We start from the raw sequence: 21729 nt of genomic DNA, 5'->3' as shown, positions 1-21729 counted from the left end.
CAGAATTCCATGGCGCGCTGGTGGTGTTTAAATGGCTGGAAATCAACGAGTCATATCCATAGTTCCGTTGGTTGCAATTTGATTGGCACTAACTCTAATTAGCTTAGAAGGCTTCAGGTTTGATTAAATGCCCCCTTGAAAGTTGACACTGAAGAGAATATTGCGAGTGGGCCAAAAGGCTGTGCCCTTCCCCTTTCGGCATCCAGCGCAGTCACTAGTTTTCCCCAAACCCTAATAAAGTCTAGATCGATGCAAGGTAAACAATCTTTTTCATTACAATGATTGGAGTAGAAGCACTTTGGTGGACAGGTTCTTTTGCTTCTTCCCTTGCATTTTACAACATATAAGCATTGAGCTGGTCATCATCTTAAAATGACACAAGTCACACTACATACTCTCCAGACGACATCGCCATCTTCAATGACAGTGCGCTATATTGCCAGCACTCTGTAGTATAAATCTATAGCATGTATAAAGCTAATCCACCTGTCTCACGGACGTAGTCGATGAGATGTATGTACATACGTCATTATCTGCACAAAGTTTGGTCATGTAGGAACTTCAACCCCGTCATACGACAGAGATACTTTTATGTGACAATAGGAGGTCATTCAGGAACTTCAATCCTGCCATACGAAAGAGATACCTTGCGTGACAATAGGAGAAGATGAGCTCATAACAACACAGCCATTTCCCCTCTCGCACATGCCTTGTATTATATAAAGTATGGCAGCCCAACGAGGTCTAGCTGTGGAAAGGTGTTTCGTTCTTGTTGTAGTTCGATAAAACTATTTACTACAAACAACCTCCGAGAAGTTAGGATGGGAATTTGGCAGTTCCTCACTCGTTCCAAGACCCAGTCAAAGTCCTCGGCCCCCGATGAAGCCTCTCCAGAAACGCGTGAGATAATTACGACCCCAATGCCAACTTGGCAAAAGTCAGACCTCTGAGATAACATAACACAGGAGCGACAGAACCCCCGGCACCCAAGGCCACAAACAAGGAAAAGTATTTTGAACAGTGTACAGCATGTATGTCAATCATTGAGCGTAGTGCTACCTTGAGAACCACATGTTCCCACCGTTATTGCCACCCCTGCATCACCAGAATGTTCGAGTGCTCCGTCAATAGCAGTGGTATTTTCTTGCCCCCAACATGTTGTCGCAAGGTCATTCCAGTCTGGCTCGTCTCTGGATACCTAGGGGAAGACATGACCAAACGTCTCAAAGAGAAAATGGTGGAGTATAGAGATACTAAGAAAACATATTGTTCCAATGCGAGCTGCGCACGCTATCTTGCTCCTTCTCCCCATCGCGATCGCTCCAGGGTATGCAGCCATTGCCTGCAAAGCACTTGTACCTCTTGCAAAGGGCCATCCCACCAAGGGCGGTGCGACATTAATGCCCCTACTGCTCGAGATGACGGAACCAGAGAATTTCTTAAGTTGGCGAAGAAGGGAAAGTGGAGGAATTGTCCCGGGTGTCACCGGATGCTGCAACGCTACGAAGGCTGCCAGCATCTGTAGTGAGTAGAATCCCTTTCAGACATTGTCTTCCCCAATAGATGCTAATCGTTATAAGCTGTTCGTGCGGTACTTCTATCTGTTATAGATGTGGGGACAGAATACTGACGTGCATATGCAAATTTGGACAACAAGTGAAACCACGATGGTAAGAGCAAGTGAGACGTTCCATTGAGGTTCTTCCGTTATATTCCTTCACTTAATCCCCTACCTGTCGTGCAGTAAATTCAAATTGATCCGATTTTCAGTGAGAGATACATGTTGTTCGTGGGCATTAATTAACCTTATAGCCTACACAGGGACTTTAATCTGCTGGCGCAGTGTATACATTCAATAGTCCTTTATGCTTTATGTACATGTCGCAATTCAGAAATCCAGCGCATCCACTTGTCCCAGGAAGGAATTATTACCCTCTCCACGCAGTAGAGCCTCGATATCAACTCGTCCCGAGGTCAGATACCGCTCACTCACGCCCACATTCACTCTCTGTGAGAGTAACTGTTTCAGTTCGGCGCGCATTCCCGCCAGTTCACCTTTGGAAGTGCTTCCAGCCTTCCGTTCCCGTTCCTGTCGTCCACGTCCGCGTCCGCGCCCGCGCGCTGCGGCACTGTCGAACTCCTCGCTGTCGTAGTCAACGCCAAGATCTTCTGCAGCCGTGCGGAGCCAGTTGTCCTCGGATGAAACCTTCTCTTTGGCGATATTGGAGTCAACGATCCGAGCCGCTAAAGTGACTCGCTGTTTGACACGAGATACCACTCGACGGTCTAACTCTAACGATTCCAGAGGGACCTTCTTTCTGTTGGCCATGTTCGCATGCACCTTTGCAGCGAGTCGGACCACACCGACCATTTCGTCCGGAGAGCAGATGATGACGCTCTTTCCCGATGCCCCAGCACGCGCGGTACGACCCGACCGGTGGACGTATGCGTCCGCAGTGCGAGGGGCGTGGTAATGAACTACAAAGTCAATACCCTTGATATCGAGTCCACGCGCAGCAACGTCGGTTGCGACAAGAATGGAGCTAGGGTCTGATGATGGAGAGGAGAACCGCTCAACGGAACGAAGTCGCGCCTTTTGGGCCATGGATGAGTGAAGAGCAAGGGCGGGGAGTTGAAGGGTTTGTAAGAGTTGCGTTAGTCGTCGGACGGCGGATATGGAATTCGTGAAGACTAGAGTGCGATGTTTAGGGTGATAGAGGAGAAGTGTGTAAAGAAAGAGGTCCTGCATAAATCTTTAGACGGAATACATGATGATGCGCTTGGTTTCAAACGTACCTTTTCCATAGCAGCGCACTCCACAATACCCTCCTTAAGGTTCTCTGCCATCTGCGAAACGGGGTTCACATCAATGAATTTAGGCTTCTCCTCGCGGAAGTTAAGCTTCTGAAGAAGGTACTCCATCGACTCCTTTTGGCTCATGATATCACCACCTGTCCACTTGCCTTTGCCCGCCAGCTTCTGCTGAAGGTCACGGTGGAACGTAGCTGAGAAGACCAGGGTCTGTCTCTCAGAGCTGGGGTCGGATTCATCGTCAGATTCGTCGCTTGACTCATCCGGAAAATCTCCCTCCACGACGCGGTCAAGAGCTGCCAATATCTCGTGAGCTTCCTTGAAGTGCCCTTCACTCAGAAGCCTATCGGCCTCATCAATGACAAGGAACTTTATCGCCTGCATCTTGCGGATCAGACCTTGTCCAGTGCTGAGAACTTCCCACACTCGACCAGGTGTACCGATTACGATATCAGCGTTGGTGAGAACTCTCTGTTGTTTTTGCAAGGACAAGCCACCGGTCAAAAGCGCAATCCTAGCATTGACACCCGGGGCATGGCTGACCACCTCTCCAATATGTTTCGCGAGCTGATGCGCCAACTCTCTAGTGGGCGATAAAACAAGCGCGATCGGGGTGGTCTCGGCTTTTTCTGAATCCTTCTGGGTTTTACTCCGCTGCTTTTCCAGATAGTGCTCTAGAATGGGAATTCCGAAAGCCAGCGTTTTTCCGGAACCTGTCGAAGCCTTTCCGATGACATCGCGACCATCCAAGATGGGAGGGATGCAGGCCTTTTGAACAGACGTTGGCGTGGTGAACTTCATCTTCGAGATACCAGTGAGGATTTCGGGAGAGAGCCCAAGGGACTCCCACGCAGAGACATCCGCACCGTCGTCTTCTTCCTCATCCTGAAGGGCTGCAAACGAGAGTCCGGATGTAATGCTCTTGTCTTCCTTACTTTCAGCAGCTTTTGTTTTCTGCTCTTTCTTCACATCCTTTCCCTTTTTCTTCTCCTTCTTCGCATTTTTGCTCTCTTTCGCCTTCGCCTTCTTATCGGACTCGTTGGGTTCGTCTTGGGTCTCCTTCGGTTCGTCCTGCGACGCAGCCTGATCGTCGTCGCCGAAACCTTCCCATTCATCATCGGACTGGACATTCTCTTCCTCCGGCTCTTTCTTCTTCAAGATTGACTTTTTCGGTTTTCCAGTCTTTGCCTAATGGGTGTCACTAGAGATCACTCAAAACCGCGGCGCAAAGAACATACCTTGAATTTAATCTCACCATTGCCTTCGGAGCGTATGATATCAACCCCCTCAATTTCCTCCAATCCAAAAAAGCCACCAGCATCTTCCAGACGATCCGGCAGAGCTACCTCCTTCCAGTTGAGCTCATCCATTCCGACAATGCCATCCCAGTCGCTCTCTTCCTCGGTCGCATTGCTAGGCTTTGCGCTCTTCTTCCTTTTCTTCGCAAAGGATCCCGGACCCTTTTGATCCCGCTGCCGTTTCTGACCCATGACGAGGACCTGAAAGCAATTGTGAGGATATATGTTGTTTCTGGCTGATTGAAGAATTATTTTTCGGCGCCGAGAAGGGAAAAAGAGCGGCAGAAAAAAAGCCCTCGACTCGCCGCCTTGGAGTCAATCTTATCGGCCGCCCGCCTCTGCCCCACGGAGAAATATTGAAAATCACTCTTCTTTACCTACCCATTGGCATAGTTTCAGCCGTCGCACAGACACCGCGAAGATGGGTAAATCCTCCAAGGACAAGCGCGATGCGTACTACCGACTGGCCAAGGAACAAAATTGGCGTGCGCGCTCAGCGTTCAAGCTAATCCAGATCGATGAACAATTTGATTTATTCGAGCACGAGAACCCGGAGAAAGTCACCCGAGTTGTGGATCTTTGCGCCGCGCCGGGTAGTTGGAGTCAAGTTTTGAGTCGGGTGTTGATTAAGGGCGAGAGCTTCGGACGTAGGGCGTGGGTGGAGAAGAAAAGCAAGGAAGCGGCCGCGCTGGCGAGTGCGAACGGCGATGCGACGGACAACGACGTTGGAGATGCGGATATGAAGGAATTGAAACCTAGGAAGAATGTCAAGATCGTCTCGATTGATCTGCAGCCGATGGCGCCGCTGGAAGGCATTACAACCCTCAAGGCAGATATTACACACCCGTCCACGATCCCTCTTCTTCTCCGCGCCTTGGACCCGGAGGCTTACGATTCCACCACATCTTCCCCCTCTTCTCTCCGCCAGCCGCATCCTGTCGATCTTGTTATCTCCGATGGTGCCCCTGACGTCACTGGTCTGCATGATCTAGACATCTACATTCAGTCCCAGCTGCTGTATGCCGCCCTGAATCTCGCTCTCGGTGTTCTCCGCCCCGGAGGCAAGTTCGTGGCCAAGATCTTCCGTGGCCGTGATGTCGACCTTATCTATGCACAGCTTCGTACCGTCTTCGAGAAGGTCAGCGTCGCAAAGCCGAGAAGCAGTCGAGCAAGCAGTCTGGAAGCGTTCGTAGTTTGCGAGGGCTTCATTCCACCGTCCATCCACGGTGGCTCCATGGGCATGGATGCCCTCAAGAATCCCCTATTCGGCGGCGCAGCAGTGGCACATACGGTGTCCGCCGATGGTAATGTCGGTGTAGAGGTGATGGATGTTGACTCTGAAGCCAAGCCCGGAGCTGAACTCACGACTACAAAGACCGTTTCTTCAGCCGAACCTCACAAGGAGAACCAGGTCCGCATGCTGCATGCCGACTCCGATAGCCCTTCTACACAAGAACCCCTCTCTCAAAAGCCTGTGACTGAAAAATTCGCCGTCGAAAACAGGTGGATTCCTCCTTTCATCGCCTGCGGCGACCTCTCTTCCTGGGATTCCGATGCATCCTACACTCTTCCTCCGGACCATGTAAGCTTAGATCCTGTCCAGCCACCTACAGCTCCGCCTTACCGGAGAGCACTGGAATTGAGGAAAGAAAAGGGGGGAGCCTATGGGAAGACGAAACTGGGGGCTCTCGGTCGGGCTTGAGAGGTTAACATTTTCTAATTTGATTTTTCTACAAAAATTACGTGCGTGTCTTTTCATGATACATTCACGAATGTCGTTTGTTGAGAGGCCAGGACCCTGGATTTTACATAAATGAGGCGGTGTTTTTGGAAAACATAAAGAGACCTACACTACAATCCACTATATAGAAGATACCCAAAGGATACCAAATATATCATTCGAAAGGGTATGTGTGTACACCAAGTTCAGTGTTCAGTGCGGTGGTAGAAATGTAGTACAAACAGATTCTGGGTTCCTGCATACCATATCTACAGGTTCTAAAGTGATAATCCAATACAATCCTAATACAATATCACTAATGCTAGCACATTTATGCGGCTAAGGGACGTCCGGTCGCTATAGGTTGCGAGCATCCTCAGTAAGTTGGTAGCGAATGTCACCCCAAGGGGACACCCTTGGCAAGTGGGGATTTACTTGTGGCGCCCAGAACCACATGGCTCGGGCCGGAAAGACAGATCGACTAGCAGATTTATAGTACTACCAGAATCAAGATCTACGTCTCGGGCGCTGTATAGCAGCTAAGATCATAGCTATACGAAGGAAGCTACACGAAGTATGTCTTGCCCAGTTATGCTTTGATTCAGGGAACGTGAATGAGGCAGAAGGTAAGTAAGTCTATTTCTATAGATCAGGTGTTTTGAGGCTAACAAGCGCTAAACCAAAACAGGATGGTCATCAACTTCATGTCCACTTCATACACAGAGAAACTCAAAAAAGAAAATCAACATAGCAGCAAAATCTTTTTCATCAAATCCCCTAGTACACCTCAAGAACGTATCTCTCCTCATCCTTGAGTTTCTCGATCTCCCTTCTAGTATCAACCTTCTTGCCGTTTGCCTTGGCCTCGATGGCAATTGCTTCTTCCAGCACAGCGGTCACATCGGGAACTGGCCATGTGGGACCGCACAGGTAGAAAGATCCCTCCTCACGAATGTAAGCATCAACGATCTCAGGCAAAGTCTGGCGCATGCGATCCTGGATATAGATCTTCTCGGGCTGGTCACGGGAGAAGGCACGGCCAAGGAGGGTGATGACACCCGCCTCTTGGTAGGCCTCCCACTCCTCACCGTAGCAGTACTCTTCGCGCTGGTGACGAGAGCCCATGTACAACAGAACGGCACCAATCTCCTTGCCCTGGGCCTTCTCAAGTGCACGGTGCTGCACGAAGGCACGGAAAGGAGCAAGACCTGTACCAAGACCTGCCATGATAATAGGCTGGGTGGACTTAGGCGGCAACTTCATCACACTGGATTTCACACTAACGGTGATGGGGGAGCCAGGTTGAAGGCTGCTGAGGTAGCGGGTGGCCAGACCAAATCGGTCACGGCCGTTAGGAGCCACCCAGTTGACGGCGACGATCATGAGCGCCACCGAGTTGGGAGTCACCTTCTGGCAGGAGGCGATAGAGTATTCACGACGCTTAAGGGGGCCGACAATACGGATCAAGTCATGGAATTCAGGGTGAGCAGAGGGGTATTCAAGCAGAATGTCAGCAAAAGTGACGGTATCAACCTCGGAGCGACGCTTGAATTCGACAGCCCCCTCGGGTCCACCCAGGGTAAGAAGGTCGGTCTTTTCCTTCTCATCCGTTGCGAATTCAGCAAGAGCCTCGTAGAACCGCTTGGGCGGGCGACCGAAGATATCAACATTTTGTGTGAGAGCCTGGAACACCGTGCGGTTCTCCAACACGGCAGGGTCCTCGCGGCTAGGCACCTCGACGATATCGTCGGCGTTCAGACCATAGAATGCGATGAAGTCAGAGACCTCCTTCACATCATTCTCAGCGTGAACACCAAGAGCCTCACCGATGTCATACGTAAGACCGGAATCACCCAAGTCGAACTCGATGTGGAAGATATTCCGGTCATAGGTGACAGGTGTCAGGCGTCTGTTCTCCTTGACATGGACAGTAAAGGTCTTGGCAGCAGTGTCAGGTCGGAGAGCAGCCTTGGTTCCGTAGGCCTCCTTGAAAGCCAAGCCCTTTGCGGCAGTCTGCCAGTCCTTAAGCAGAGAAGCGGGCTCAGAGTCCTCCTTATCGAATGACACAAAGCTGTTGGGAGAGATGTCCTTGGGAAGCTGAGGAGCCTCGAAGCCTTCCTCGGGCGTCTTCCAGGCCTCGGGGATCTCAATTTGGCGAAGCAGTTTATCAAGGTCCTTGCTGATATTCTCCAGAGATTCAACATTACCAGTGATCGATCCGAGCTTCTTGATGCCGACCACCTCCAACGAAGGAAGGGCCACTCGCAGGAAAGCAGTCTGGAGAACAGCAGAGTTGAGCGACTCGTCGCCGGTTACGGAGGGGTCCACGATGTAGAGAGAGATTCCACGCTCCGCAACCTGCTGCTTGAAGGCAACAGGAAGCTTCTTCTCCAGATCCTCATCCTTCACGCCAGGAGCGTTGATGATGAGGTTACCGTTGTTCTGAATAGAGGCAGCGATGTCGATGTCTGCAAGAAGCTTGACATCTCCAACATATGCGGTGTTGGCGGCAGTGATAGCATAGGGAGCTTCCAGAGTTTTGGCGCTCTTGCGGATATCAATGCGTACTGCACCTCCCTGGACAAGGTTGTCGTGAGTCTTGTTGGTGGTCACGTTGCTTGCTGAATCGGCTGCAAGGGCCTGGGAGAGCAAGGCAGCAGCATTATCGCAGGCAGAGGTGTCGACATCCCAGAAGATATATTCTTGGACTGCAGAGGGGTCGAGCAACTGAAGTGGCACAGTCTGGCCATCAGTCTGAACGATAGGTTTCTCGGAGATAAGCTGGAATGCAGCTGCGGTGTTGATCAAGTCCCAGCGCTGGGAGCGGGCATACTTGATGTCCACACAGGTAGGGACGATCTCACGGCCAGTAGCAAAAGTCAAGGCTGCCAAGACATCTTCATATAGAGCAGACCGGATGCCCTGCTCTTGAACAGCTTGTTCGTTGACAACCTGGCCTAGGACACCCACAGTCTTTACAGACTGGGGGAGGACACGGAGAAACTCCTCTTCCACAAATGGACGGTAAACACGAACGTTGATAACACCAACACGAACGCCATCCTTAGCGAGAGAGCGGGCAATCTGAGCAGTAAGAGATGCCTCAACGGTACCAAAAGCAACCAGAACAGAGACCGGCTCCGCATGGCCGTGGTACTCGAAGAGACCATAGTCCGTGCCGAGTTCACCGTTAAGGGACTGGAGCAACTCCAGTAGCTTTCCCTGAGTGTCAAGGTGACGGCTGCGGGAATCTTCCAAGGTCTTGCGGACAGCTTCATAGGTGCGAGAAAGACCTGCCTGGCTCAAAACGTCGATGACTCGGGTGGTTTCGCGTCCAACGCGAACACCATCGTAAATGTGAACAGAAGGCAAGACCGACGCGAGTAAAGTCGTAAGCAGCGCCATGTGCTGCGACTCGTGAACAGAGGCGCTAGAAACGAGACCCAATCCAAGCTCTTCAGCAAGAGAAAGGGCGGATGCATAGTCAGAGACCAAGCCCTCCTCTCCGGCATAGTCGACAGCAGCAACATGGGCGGCAACAGGGCTGGCAACTGAGTACAACAGAGAGAGTTGCTCCAAGGCCGAGCGCATATAAGGAAGGGTGGCAGAAGAGGCGACAATGCCCTGGGGAACATGGCGCTTCTTCAAGTCGAAGTCTTGAGAAAAGAGGTAGCCAAGGGCGATGTTACCAGCACCCTGACGAGTTTCCATTGCTTGGATGGCAGGAGTTTCGCCATTGGCATTGGATTCTTGGCTGGAGGCCCATTGCTTAAGAGCAGCATCGAGGTCGAAGGACTCTGGAGAATAAGAGAAGATCTTATCACTCAGGACATACGCCACTTGTTGGATAAGCGTCTGCGAAGTCACATAGGTCGGACCCTCAAGAGCCGACAAGACTGGGGAGGAAGAAGCCATCCCGACAAAAGTTCCTGTCTAGATACAGGCCAAACAAACGAGTATGAAGACGGGAAAAGAAAAGAAAAGAATGAATCACAGAGGGGGAGGCAATGGGGTAAAAAAGAGTCCCCCCATGCGCCGTCTACTATAGAAATCCCCAGGGCCCCGTTGCCTATTGCGGTTAGCGTGAATTGCGTGATTCTCTCATTCTCTCTTATCGATTAGATTTTTTATCGGCATCGCCAGCGGTAAGTGGAGGCAGAACTCGCCACTTCCGGCACTTCTCCGCATTATTCACGATCACAGGAAAATTCTCCAATTTCTCGAAGGCCTGAGGCATACACATCCTATTTGAGTCTAGGCCAATTAATAATTGATAATCAGTAGTTCGTTCACTAATCAGCCCGACGTCATCTTCTGCTTCCTGCGGATGATTTCATCTGACTAGCCTCATTCTACACTACAATCACAATTGCTACAGATTTATAAAGATGGCCAACGCAGCCTTGATTGGATGTACCGGAATGGTGGTAAGTGCTTCATATGACTATACTTATCGCAACAAGACACATTATCTTCCCCCTATGTAGATTGTTACAAGTTATATCTAGTCTACCGGACACGAGTAGTGCGTCGTGGCTAACTGTCAACTCCTTCTTATTGTCGGGTCTTAAAGGGGGGTTTTATCCTCAACAGTCTTCTCGCACATCCCTCTGTCGCTCGCGTGGACACAATTTCCCGTCGCACTCCACAAGCCGCATCTGCCGCCCAGACCAAACTGACCACAATCGTATCTGACGATACGTCGCGCTGGGCCAGCGAGCTCTCCTCGCTCACTCCAACCCCATCCATCTTCTTTTCCTCGTTTGCCACTACACGTGCAAGCGCGGGCGGTTTCGAGAACCAATATAAAATCGAACATGGCCTGAACGTTGAAATGGCACGCGCAGCACGCGATGCTGGCACAAAGGTTTACGTTCTGATCTCATCCGCCGGAGCTGATAAGAATGCATACTTCGCGTATCCCCGAATGAAGGCTGAAATTGAAGAAGACGTGAAGGCGCTCGGATTTGAGAGAACCGTGATTCTGCGTCCCGGTCTCATCGCCGGGCAGAGAGACGAGAGCCGGCCCATGGAAGCTGCGATCCGCTGTATTGCTGGATTTGCCGGGAAAATACACTCTGGACTGAAGAATGGATGGGCCCAGGAAGCGGATGTCATTGCACGAGCCGCAGTCAATGCAGGGCTCAAGGCTTTGGAAGGGGATGTTCCTGCCGGCAATGAGAAGGTTTGGGTCCTGGGTGGTAGTGACATTATCAAATATGGAGCTGAGTCACAGAACTGAGTCAACAAGATGTATATTTTCCATAAATGTCTAAGATTATATCTCATAAATAATAATGATAGTGCTTACTGGTTTTCACAGACTTTGGACTGAGCCGTGTAGTCTTGTATAAAACAAAATTTATGTTAACTCCAGTATGTGCTAAACACGGGGTATTCAGATACTATGACCAAATATCTATCGTACAGCCCTTGTCTAATTCTTCGGCTTGTTGACCTCTCTATTCTTCCGCGCCGCTCCCCTTCCACTCGTCGCCTCTTTCTCTGCGTTACGATCCGGAAGCCCCTCCTGCGTTGGTCGTGTGCCACTCACTTCAGTATTCCCCGGGCTAACATTCAGCGGGTTGCTGACTTTACCCTGCTGCTGGCTCTCCTTCTCGGACTCTTGGACCTCGCTCTCAGGCCTCGTCGTGTTTGGGTCATAGGCTGACGGGTGGCTAGCGACTTCATTATCCGTACCCGTTTGGGTGCCTTCATTGCGCTGAGGGTCGAGGATGTTCCGATCGTGGAATTTACTTTCTTCCTCCTTTTGCTGGCGAGTTGTTTGAGGTCTTGAAGAGGCGTGGAAGGTTCGCCTGTTTTGCTTAATTGGCTGGATAAGTGGTTGTTGGGCGCGGAGGTTGGCGGTTTTGATGGGCTGGCCCAGCCGGGCAGTGATTGAGGTGAGTTGCTTCAGCATTGACATGGTTATGGCAGCGAATGGATGAAATGTGTTGCTGAAGATAGGAGAATCGAGGGTCCAAGTTTGATAGATTGGTGATAGGTATGAAGATGAAGTTGTGTTTCCTAAGGTAATATTAGCAACCACGGTGATGTACTCAAGTATAGATGAGAATTACTTGATTTATCTGACAGCAACGAAGTTCTTCGAAATAGAGAGATTGTGTTGAAGAAAGAATCTGGACTTGCACTTCGGTGGGCGACCTTGCAGTACTTTATTCCATTGATCATATTGACGTCATTGGTCTACAGTATGTACATCCAGGGCATTGCTTTACCACGTGATGATGACTGCACCACAGGGTAACTACTAGTACACGGACTTGAGTTTTTGGCGTATGGGGGGTTATTCCACAGGACGAATTGATGCTTTGAGGACGTTATCTGGCCAAACGGGCAATATGCTGAAGTCAAAGAGGTGTTCACCAAACTCTCGCGCTTTGTCCTCTCGTACATACACGTAGGAGCAGCACAGGCGTGATTCTTTTTTCCAAAGGAGGGACAGAGAAGAGTGCCCATCGACTGCGATGCTACTACTAGTAGTACTTTCGCATCCTTGGAAAAGGTTAGGCTGGCTGCATAGCTGCCTGAGGATTCCCTTAGACCGAAGACCGCAACACCTTGAGGGAGAAGTAAGGCAACCAAAAATCATGGAAACCCCTGGCTAATTGGCATCAGATAGACCTACATCTGCCACGTCAATGACCTCAGTTGAGGCGTAGCTGCCTCATTGTGATGGCACAGTGACTATGCATATAGAGCCACACTTTGCCAGCGGCCCTAGTGTAGGCTCCAAGATCGTGTCGGCCGCACTTTGGCGGAAATGTTAAGGCTTGCGTTTGTTGATTCGACTACGTATAAGAATCTAGTGGAACACAGTGCAGATTCGATGGCGATCACACTGGCGTCAGCGGTCGGGCCACTGTGCCCACAAGCCCAACTCCGGTGCTATCCCCAAGAGCAATCGTACCAAACCCCTGTCGAATTCCGATATCTAGTTCGGCCAGGCCCCGCGTATCAAGCAGGGTGATATGGGAATATGCAGAGCTAAAATCCTGGAACATGAATTGCGTAGAAGGACTGCTGGCAGCTGTCAGCTTGCAGATGCGAGGAGCCGCCCTGAGTCTCCTGTGTGCGGGTCAGTGGAACCCGTATTCAAGATCCCCGAAGCTAGGGATGTACTCGACAGGGTTACTTATTAGTTGCATATATTCCTTGGCCTGCCGTCGGACTCTATTGGATACAACTCGTTGCCGAAATTTAGCATATTTTTAGCCATGGGCCAATCCGAACGCGTACGGGTCACACAGTATTGAAGGCCCTCTCACCTTAAAACTTTGAGAGCAAGCCTAAGTCTTTCCATTTGTTACTCACAAAGCACATATGCGTAGATGTGCAGAGGATTCCGGCGTAACATTACGATCACGGGACTGAAGAACCCAGCACAGTGGACCGTGCATGTGGGGGTCAGATATTCAATTTCAACGTCGTCAGAGTTAATGAACTACGCCTCGTTAATATAGAAACTAGTAAGCCCGCGGGATGGACCAAGCTGGCGGTCTCTGAGTCGAAGCAGAAATTCTTGTCGGTTGGGCAGAACTTATCACCACTGTTTCCGTGACCCTTGCTTCTAAATGTCAATCGCCACGACCAAGAATAGTTTAGTAATTTCCTAAATAGCACCGGGTGGGAGACAAGGTGTGAGGGTGGCAAATGATGTTGTAGAACCAAAATCAGTCACTTCAGTAGGTGGTGTACAGTCAATCGTTAACGTTGCTTCTTCGTTACGGTAGTAAGCTAGCACCGGCGCCGCTGAGTTGGCATCAACCCCTTTCCATGGTTCCGCTGTTCGACGGCTCATTGTCCTAGCACTCAATTCGGATGAGCCGGCAATCCTGCGTGGTAGCGAGTAGACAGCTGTGCGAAGGCACAGTTTGGAAACACAACCTAGGATGCTCGGAAAAGCGGAGGCCCAAAGCGTTTTGCTTATTCTTTTTCCAATACCAGAAGGCACACATCGAAACCGTTTCGCCCATCACTCAATGAACGACGGTATGACCAAACTTTCGCCTCGAGCTTCATCCATCAGCCTCAAGAGATGAAAACTCGAGTGTTTGAACCAGACATGGGGCGCCACGTCAGTCTCCGAATTCTATTACAGCTGCATGGGTTCAACAGGAGGTGTGCCGTACCACGGTCTGTATCTGCCATGGCAGATACAGTGGTCATACCCTATCCTATCATCTCCACCGAGTAAGGTAGGTAAGTGAAGAATAAACCCTGCACCTGAGCGGGGGCGAATGCGGGATTATTCGTCTGCAGCCGTGAAAGATCAGCTGAAAAATGATCGTCTCCTAATTGACTTCATCATACCACTTTAAGAAAGGGTAGTTGACAAAGACCGAGATTCACGGCGCAATGGATGCCAATCGATATCTTCTAGTGACGCGTCTGTTGCCACTAATTGCAGAAACAATTAATCGAAACGGGAACATGCGGAGGATGCAAGACACCAATTGCCACTAAAGATAAATATCCTTGTAAACGGGGTTAGGAGACAAAATAATGAAGTGGAGAAAGTCAGGTAGGGTTGCAACCAGATGCGGATATCAAGTCTCATTGGAAGCATACCAATAACCGAACAGGCCAAGAAAAAAAAAAGAAAAAAAAGAGAAATGAGAGTCTCACCAAAATCCATTTCATCATTAAGTAAAAATTAGATATCCAAATTCTGATACCATAGCACACGAACAAAAAGCATGTGGTGTTTGAACTAATTGGTCACGAATTGTTAATGAATATTCACATAGACATGTAGGGGATAGTCTCTGATGAACCATAATGATATTGCAAAACAGAAGGGATTCTACTTTTTTGTTCATTATCTTCCCCCTCTGAGTGTGGTAGCTAGGTTGCCCCTGGAATTAGAAAAAAAAAACACAAAAAAAAACAAGAAAGTAGAACAGGCCACCTGTGTAAGACGGTATGACAGCTGGCAGCAAAGTGACAGATCATGCAGAAACTTTGACTCGGTAAGGGCGAAAGCATATGGTTCTCGAACGATGGCTTCATACGAAACACATATGCATAGATGAAGCGGGGATGGTCAATTGAGCACCCAAGGCAGCAATGGCAGTCCAAGCCAAGCTATGACAGCGAAATAATGATTCGCGATGAGGGATTTTCGAAAGTTCGACTTGAGGCAGCATAGATGATTTCGCCACGACAGCAGGGTGTATGCATCCATGAAGCACCGACTGATTACAATCAACCCAAAAAGGAATGTTGCGGACATCTCGTGTCTCCACTGTTGGGCAAACTTGTTGTAGCCAACCGCAAGAAGCATTCAAGGGAAGTGATGCGAATGTGATTGTAGAATGCTGTGGACGATAAGCCATCACACACCAAAGGCACTGATCGACAATGAATGGGCATAGTAACAAGAATTGGCTGAGCAGTAACATAGAAACTGTTCACAAAACATAAATAGGACCAACGATCCTTCATCTCGACGTTATCTGGATCAATAATCGTTTCAAAGTATATCCCCTCAAGCAAATCCATAAGACACAAAGTCTTGATCGTGATATAACGCGTTTCAACTTTTAAAAATCTCCATCAAAGGTCAATAGGCTTTGTTCAAGCCTAGCCTATCAAATATTCGGAGGGCGGTAGGACCACCAGGTCGAGCCAATAGAATATAAGGCAGAAGGTGAAACAGCGAATCTGCACCAGGTACCAGTGAGTTTGATCGTGACCCCGGACAAGCATTCTCTGACTGATCTGATAGGCATGTGTTTTTACAACCAGAAGAGATATGCGTGTGGAGATTGGAGTTGGACCAATTTTGCTCACCGTTGCAATTACGAGTACCGTACTGGCGAGACATGTGGCATGAGGCTTGTTAACATGACCGAGTTTGAGTCGGCGCAATGCCGTCTTTGTGAGAAGATCGAGACCAAACACCGACGGCGAAGCGCCGAGATGGAACGGTTGAACCGGTGGAAACGGGAGGGAAGCACTCTTGTGGCCTCCATGGATCGATCACAAAAGCTCATAATGGAACTTGAGAAGGAGATCCGCCAGCTTCAGAGAGAACGTGATGACCGACGAAAAGCACTGTCTTGAATCGCCGTTTCTTATTAATAGGGGGCTATGGCGCTGGCGAACTGGAGCTGGATTTTTTTATTATTTTTAAGATTCCCTTATTTGCGATTTCTTTTAAATTCAGACCTAATTTCGGTGTAATGATTTCTTGTCTCACAATCATGGGTCATTTTGTTCATGTGGCTCGTTGGCTGTGTCATCATGCTGGGTTGTTTCCATCAACATGAAAACAGACCCATCTGATGATTGGAGGAAAAGTTTGGATTTGATGGGAACCTATTGCCGATTGAATATGAGACCCAATGAAGTGTCCCGAATCCCGCAAATCTTGCATCTTATGTGGTATCCTCAACGATCAGTTCCACTCAATAAGCGCCTATATTCTTGGTGAGCGCTTCGCCGATAAGGATAGGCAAGTTGCCCCATATATAAGCAATTGCAAAAAGTGCAAGAGGAATTGAGCAAAGAAATTGAAGGAGAAGACATCCCATATTCCTAAATTACCCAGTATAGACATCACATCCACTAGCGATCAGTGTCTGGATATCAATACCAGTGAAACAGGGTAGTTTGGTATGAATGTGAAGCCCCGCGTCCATTGTATGTACTCACGTGAGTCTAACCGAATTCAGTTAGCATGGTTTAGTCGGCCCTCTGTCTCGTTTTCGAATCGGTAATAAGGTGAACAGCACTGGTGAAGTACTTCTATCATCAGTCCTTGTTCCCTTACAGCTTGAAAGGGCTGGTATACTCCTATCGATTTCTAATACTGTCACTGAGCGTGTTCAAATGCTGGATATTATGGAATACTTCCATATATAGGAAAAGCCGTATACCCGCAAAACCTCATGGCGAACCGACGCAATGACATTTGTTGTAGATGATGATAATGATGCCTTCCTTCATAATCCTGCCGTAAGAATGCAAGTGGGAGATGGATAGTCCCTGGACACCGCTTATATATGAGGACTTCACGCCAACACCCTCTGTACGGAGTACATTCAGCATCATCCAAGCGCCAGATGCAACTGGACCTTCGAAGCTACGTGGACCATTTATCTTGATTCGGATAGCTCTGCAGCAATTTTGATCGAATTGGCATGAAGAACACGAGAGCAGACATGAGAGCTCGGGTGTCTGTTGTGCAAATTGACGTCGCCGCCTGCCACGTCACCAGTGAACAACATTACTAGTAGTTACGCTTCAGATCCGGCGGTAACTACTGGTATTTCCATGCCCATCCTCTCCGAGTTAAAGGTATGTTTCAGCGGCATGTGCTTTCATGGACTTATAGCTTGAAGGATGATAGTCTCGGGACTGTGGTAGATTACTGAAAGGGAATTTTCAATGAGAACAACATGGGATTATCTTGATCTAGTAACTGAACAAGAAGCATTCTTTCATGATTTATTTAATGTCCCCTGCCTCAGGTTCGTCATCAACTTTAGCCAGCCCATGCTGCTTCAGCAGAGCATTAATTTCATCGGCATTCCACAGGTGGTGGTAAACCTTCCCTTCCTGAGTCTTTCCCACCGTTGCAAATTCAACTGTGAAAAGAGGATTTAGTAAATTTCGCTAGATGGCAGTAGTGGGATAGAGGCCAGGTAAAAATTCCATGCGCCGCCACTTACTCTTCTCACTGCTCAACTTAGTAGAGTCCATAGTCTTGCTCAGGACCTTGACGGCCATAGCACACGCCTCCTTCAAATCACAGTCTTCCTTGTAATCTTGTTTGAGCAGACTCTGGGCGCTTGCGTTGTTTGCTCCCACGCTAGTGGCCTTCCAACCACCGTAGTTACCACTTGGGTTGCTCTGGTACAACTGGAACTCCCGAAGAGGATCGTAGCCGGCATAGATGAACGAGACACCAAATGGACGGAGACCACCATGCTGGGTGTATCCCTGTTTCAGATCGCACAGTCGACGGACCAGTTGCTCACATGGGATTTCTTCGTCGTAGGTAAGAAGATAACGCTGGGCGGCTTGTCGAGCGTAATTGATTAGGATGTTTGCATCGGCCGTCATACCTGCCACGGCACAGATCATGTTACTACCCGGAAGATTAGCTTTTGGAGACAGCCACGATAAAATGTCTGCAAAAATATCATCCGTACTCATTCAGAGTGTAAAGTTTCTCCGCAGAAGTATCCTGCTCTAACAGCTTGCTTGTCACCTTCTTCTCCGCTGCAAGAACGATTCCATCTTTGGCTAGAATTCCTAGAGCCGTGCCGGCGTGCGAAATTGCTTCGAGCGCATATTCGACCTGGTAAAGACGACCTTCGGGGGAGAAGATGGTAGTCTATCGAACAGCGTCATCGGTTAGCTAGAGCTTCCGGGCTAAGAGGATTACGGAATGAGCGTACCCTGGAATCGTATCGTCGTGACATATCGAATGTGACGTAAAAGCGGGACAACTAGAAAAAAAGGAGCCTTTGTAGATGAGCGAAGGCGGAGGAAAAAGAAAGGGAGGTTGTGATGAGGAATGGGCTATGGTAAAGCTGTGTAGGGTGGGTTGGGGTGAGCTCCAAGTGACAGTCAGTGACCAGGCAACTCGCCCTGCGCGTCCAGCGGCTTGCCATTCGCCAAGCTCGGGCCCACGCCTTTACCTTTAGTTTCTATGCGAAGCTCTCGACTGCCGCAAAATTGCACGCGCTTTCCGCTACAATAATAGTTTTACCAATTCATCTATGGATATAAATATCGGGAAATTCTTAAGTCAACAATCGATCACACCTATATTCTCCGTGCATCGCGATTATCATGCTCAAGTCCACCTATACCCCTCCCCCTCCACTACCACCAGGGTGGACCGAGCATAGAGCTCCTTCGGGTGCGTCACATCGCTCTTGTCATGGAAGTTCTCTTGTCTGACCGGACGCAGGCCACTTGTATTATTATAACTCGCAAACAAAACAATCGACCTACACTAGACCACAGGCGTCTCCGGCTCCATCGCAACCTCAATCGACCCCTTCTGCACCCGGTACCACTCACAACGCTCCTTATCTTACTCCAGATACTTTACCTCCATTTTCCTCGACACCTTATGCACCTCAGGGATTTGGGTTCGGCGCATCTAATCAAGCAACACCTCAACATGTTCAACATCGGGGCGGCTTTCGTGGGGGAAGAGGCTATCACGACCGCAGAAATAGAGGCTGGAAGATAGGCCGAAATCAAAACATGCCCTACCCAGCTGTGCACCATGGATACTCGTCAAAACCAAACTGGGAAGGAGATTTGTCCACAACCCTGAAACAAATGAAAGTTTCTGGAAAATCCCCCCGGAGGTATTGAAAGGAGTCGTGGAGTACGACCGTATAGAGAGAGAGAAAAAAGAGAAGGCGGAACGCGGTGAAGACATCGATGACGAGAGTTCCGTACTTGAAAGAGAAACCGAACCATCTAGTGGACAGCATCATGAGCAGAAGGGAATTGCCCCTGCTGCATATGCGGGCGAAGAGAGCGACGAATATGAGGAAGTCGAAGTCACAGATAGCGGAGGCGAAGATGAGGATCATCCTTCCAAACGGCCGAAGATGGAGGGCGATGATGGTCAACAACAACCTTTGGAGTTCACGGAAGAAGATATTGAGTATCAACTCGCCGCTATGGGCGAAGAATATGGCCTTGATCCCGGCGAATATGGTGAACCAGGCGAAGATGGCTGGGAAGAAGGTGCTGAGGGACTACCACTCACAGAGGAAGACGCAATTGCTCTGTTCCGTGACCTTCTTGATGATTATCACATTAACCCGTATGCAACGTGGGAGAAGATTATTGAAGAAGGCCGGATTATAGAGGACTCTCGTTACACCGCGCTTCCGAATATGAGGTCGCGTCGGGATGTTTGGTCTCATTGGAGCCGTGATCGGATCCAAGTGCTTAAGGAGCAGAAAGAGAAACAAGAGAAAAAGGACCCGCGCATCAAATATCTAGCTTTCCTTGAAACACACGCTACTCCCAAGCTATACTGGCCAGAATTCAAACGCAAGTATCGCAAAGAGCCCGAAATGAAAGACTCTCAACTGTCCGATAAGGATCGAGAGAAATTCTATCGCGACTTGATGTCACGGTTAAAACAGCCGGAAAGCACTCGCAAGTCCGACCTCTCTGCCCTACTGAAGTCTGTCCCTGTGCATGATTTCAATCGCTCGTCGAGCCTGGAAGCTCTCCCTCCAACGATCATTACTGATATCAGATACATCTCCCTCCCTGCGAAGGTTCGCAATCCCCTTATTGAAACCTATATATCTACTTTGCCCCCGGCGCCGGAGCAGGGCGAGCATATGACTGCGGAACAACGAGAAGAGGCAGAGCGTAAGAGAATGGAGCGCGAAAAGCGTGAGAAGGCTTTGGCAGAACGTGAGAAGCAAGTGCAAGAGGACAAGCGGAAGCAGCGGGGTGACCTTGCCCGTGGGAGGAACCTTCTAAGAGAAGGAGAGGCAGAGATTGAAGAAGCCCTCAAGATAGGGAAGGCGGGATTACGAAGCCATATAGAGGTCGAGCGAGATTCTTCAAAGGAAGGGGAAGCCCAGGAAGGGAAGTGATCCATAGGTAGTAATGATCCTGTAATAGTACAAATCCATTCAATTGCTATTGTCTGGCCAACAGCAGCCCGCCGAACCGTCACGGCTATGGGACCAATGCATTTTCTTCCAAATCTCCCGACAAAATTATTGGTTCGATGTTGGCCACAGGAGGTGACAACAAATACGCATACCTAATAGATACAGAATAGCCAACGCGCCTGCCTTGGAATCCAGTCATGTATGTTGACACATTAGAGAACACTTTTGTGCGACTTCGTATAGATCATGGGGTATCAATGTAATTATGAAAAGTTCGAGACCTCCCTTTGTAAGAAATGACACCTTCTCCGTTTTCCCAGTTTGACTCTTTTCCGGTCTGTTACCTGAATCTCCAGTTATCCCAGTCATCATCGTCGTCGTCGTCGTCATCGTCATTTTCTTCATCTTCCTGGCTCTTTTCATGGTCTGACACTGCGGCGGCCGAAGCTGGACCATCCATCAAATCAACATCTTTAGCCCCTGTGGCCCTCATATTTCTTAGCTCCTCACGTTTGTGCTTCAGCCGTCTAACCCGCTCCTCTAGTTGTTCCATCTCATCAAACTCGTCTTCTAAGAAGCGGGCTGCATCTTCTCGTTCACCTTCGGCCTCGGCCTCCCGACCACGGGCTATTGTGTCATTTTCTTTCTCTTGTTGTGCTGCCAGCTGCTCGGCGGAAACAGGTGCCGCTGATATCGTCGCCTGTGCGGCGACTGCAGCAGGCGCTTGTGGTGCCCGGGTTGGCGCCGCTACTTCACGCTCAAAAGCAGCCCATTCGTCTTCATCAATAGTCTTGGGTTGCTCAGTCGTGCTATTCGATGCCACTGCTGCCTCAGATGGTTGTGCGCTAGGTTGAGCGGAAAGCTGCTCGGCGTCTTCTTCTGATGGGGGTTCCGGGCCAGCAGTATCTCGTTCTGGGAGTTCAATGTCTTCATCAAGGGACTGGGCACTCGGTGGCTGTACGGTACGAATATTCGCCGACTGCGGATCTGCGTTTGCGATCGCGTGTCTCATCTTCTTGCGCGTCAAGTCATCTTCAGGATCTACCTTGCGCTTCTTGGTAACACGATTTGTTGTCGTCGTTGCTGCTCTTCCGGTCTGATTTGAGCCCTTGCGAGAAGCCAGTTCGTTTCGAAGTAATGATCGAACATCCGCCATCGTAAAGAAGATAAAACCCCCTTTTTTTTTAATTAATGTTCGACTGTTTTCTGTTTTTATCAAGAGAGCCGTCACTGGTTGTGATAAAGTATTCAAGAATATCGT

General features: G+C 49.3%; 8 protein-coding genes across 8 annotated transcripts; 3 read left to right on the top strand and 5 right to left on the bottom strand.

Annotated features, from left to right (window-relative positions):
• Positions 1 to 1888: 1888 nt before the first annotated feature.
• On the bottom strand, positions 1889 to 4301 carry mak5 (ATP-dependent RNA helicase MAK5; the record flags this gene model as incomplete). Its single annotated transcript, XM_022532986.1, has 3 exons — positions 1889 to 2743; positions 2797 to 3999; positions 4050 to 4301. 3 exons carry the CDS (start codon positions 4299 to 4301, stop codon positions 1889 to 1891), a joined length of 2310 nt encoding a protein of 769 aa, XP_022388923.1.
• Positions 4302 to 4530: 229 nt separating this feature from the next.
• ABOM_005856 (tRNA methyltransferase TRM7) lies at positions 4531 to 5811 on the top strand (the record flags this gene model as incomplete). The annotated part of the gene is made up of 1 exon (XM_022532985.1): positions 4531 to 5811. The coding sequence occupies one exon, from the start codon at positions 4531 to 4533 to the stop codon at positions 5809 to 5811; it is 1281 nt and encodes a 426-aa protein (XP_022388924.1).
• Positions 5812 to 6606: 795 nt separating this feature from the next.
• On the bottom strand, positions 6607 to 9744 carry ABOM_005855 (sulfite reductase subunit alpha; the record flags this gene model as incomplete). Its single annotated transcript, XM_022532984.1, has 1 exon — positions 6607 to 9744. One exon carries the CDS (start codon positions 9742 to 9744, stop codon positions 6607 to 6609), a length of 3138 nt encoding a protein of 1045 aa, XP_022388925.1.
• A 473-nt stretch (positions 9745 to 10217) lies between these two features.
• ABOM_005854 (uncharacterized protein) lies at positions 10218 to 11071 on the top strand (the record flags this gene model as incomplete). Its single annotated transcript, XM_022532983.1, has 2 exons — positions 10218 to 10256; positions 10403 to 11071. The coding sequence occupies 2 exons, from the start codon at positions 10218 to 10220 to the stop codon at positions 11069 to 11071; spliced, it is 708 nt and encodes a 235-aa protein (XP_022388905.1).
• Positions 11072 to 11266: 195 nt separating this feature from the next.
• On the bottom strand, positions 11267 to 11755 carry ABOM_005853 (uncharacterized protein; the record flags this gene model as incomplete). The annotated part of the gene is made up of 1 exon (XM_022532982.1): positions 11267 to 11755. One exon carries the CDS (start codon positions 11753 to 11755, stop codon positions 11267 to 11269), a length of 489 nt encoding a protein of 162 aa, XP_022388953.1.
• A 5549-nt stretch (positions 11756 to 17304) lies between these two features.
• pre9 (proteasome core particle subunit alpha 3) lies at positions 17305 to 18311 on the bottom strand (the record flags this gene model as incomplete). The annotated part of the gene is made up of 4 exons (XM_022532981.1): positions 17305 to 17444; positions 17529 to 17947; positions 18012 to 18196; positions 18261 to 18311. Coding segments are annotated over 4 exons (795 nt in total), but the record flags the coding sequence as incomplete, so codon positions are not given.
• Positions 18312 to 19080: 769 nt separating this feature from the next.
• Positions 19081 to 20447, top strand: ABOM_005851 (FF domain protein; the record flags this gene model as incomplete). The annotated part of the gene is made up of 2 exons (XM_022532980.1): positions 19081 to 19112; positions 19166 to 20447. The coding sequence occupies 2 exons, from the start codon at positions 19081 to 19083 to the stop codon at positions 20445 to 20447; spliced, it is 1314 nt and encodes a 437-aa protein (XP_022388906.1).
• A 361-nt stretch (positions 20448 to 20808) lies between these two features.
• ABOM_005850 (uncharacterized protein) lies at positions 20809 to 21624 on the bottom strand (the record flags this gene model as incomplete). Its single annotated transcript, XM_022532979.1, has 1 exon — positions 20809 to 21624. One exon carries the CDS (start codon positions 21622 to 21624, stop codon positions 20809 to 20811), a length of 816 nt encoding a protein of 271 aa, XP_022388907.1.
• Positions 21625 to 21729: the final 105 nt, after the last annotated feature.

The sequence above is a fragment of the Aspergillus bombycis genome, assembly GCF_001792695.1.
Source record: "Aspergillus bombycis strain NRRL26010 chromosome Unknown contig00045, whole genome shotgun sequence".
NCBI lineage: Eukaryota > Fungi > Ascomycota > Eurotiomycetes > Eurotiales > Aspergillaceae > Aspergillus > Aspergillus bombycis.
Note: the sequence above shows the minus strand (reverse complement) of the source record. Positions and strands in the feature narration are given on the sequence as shown.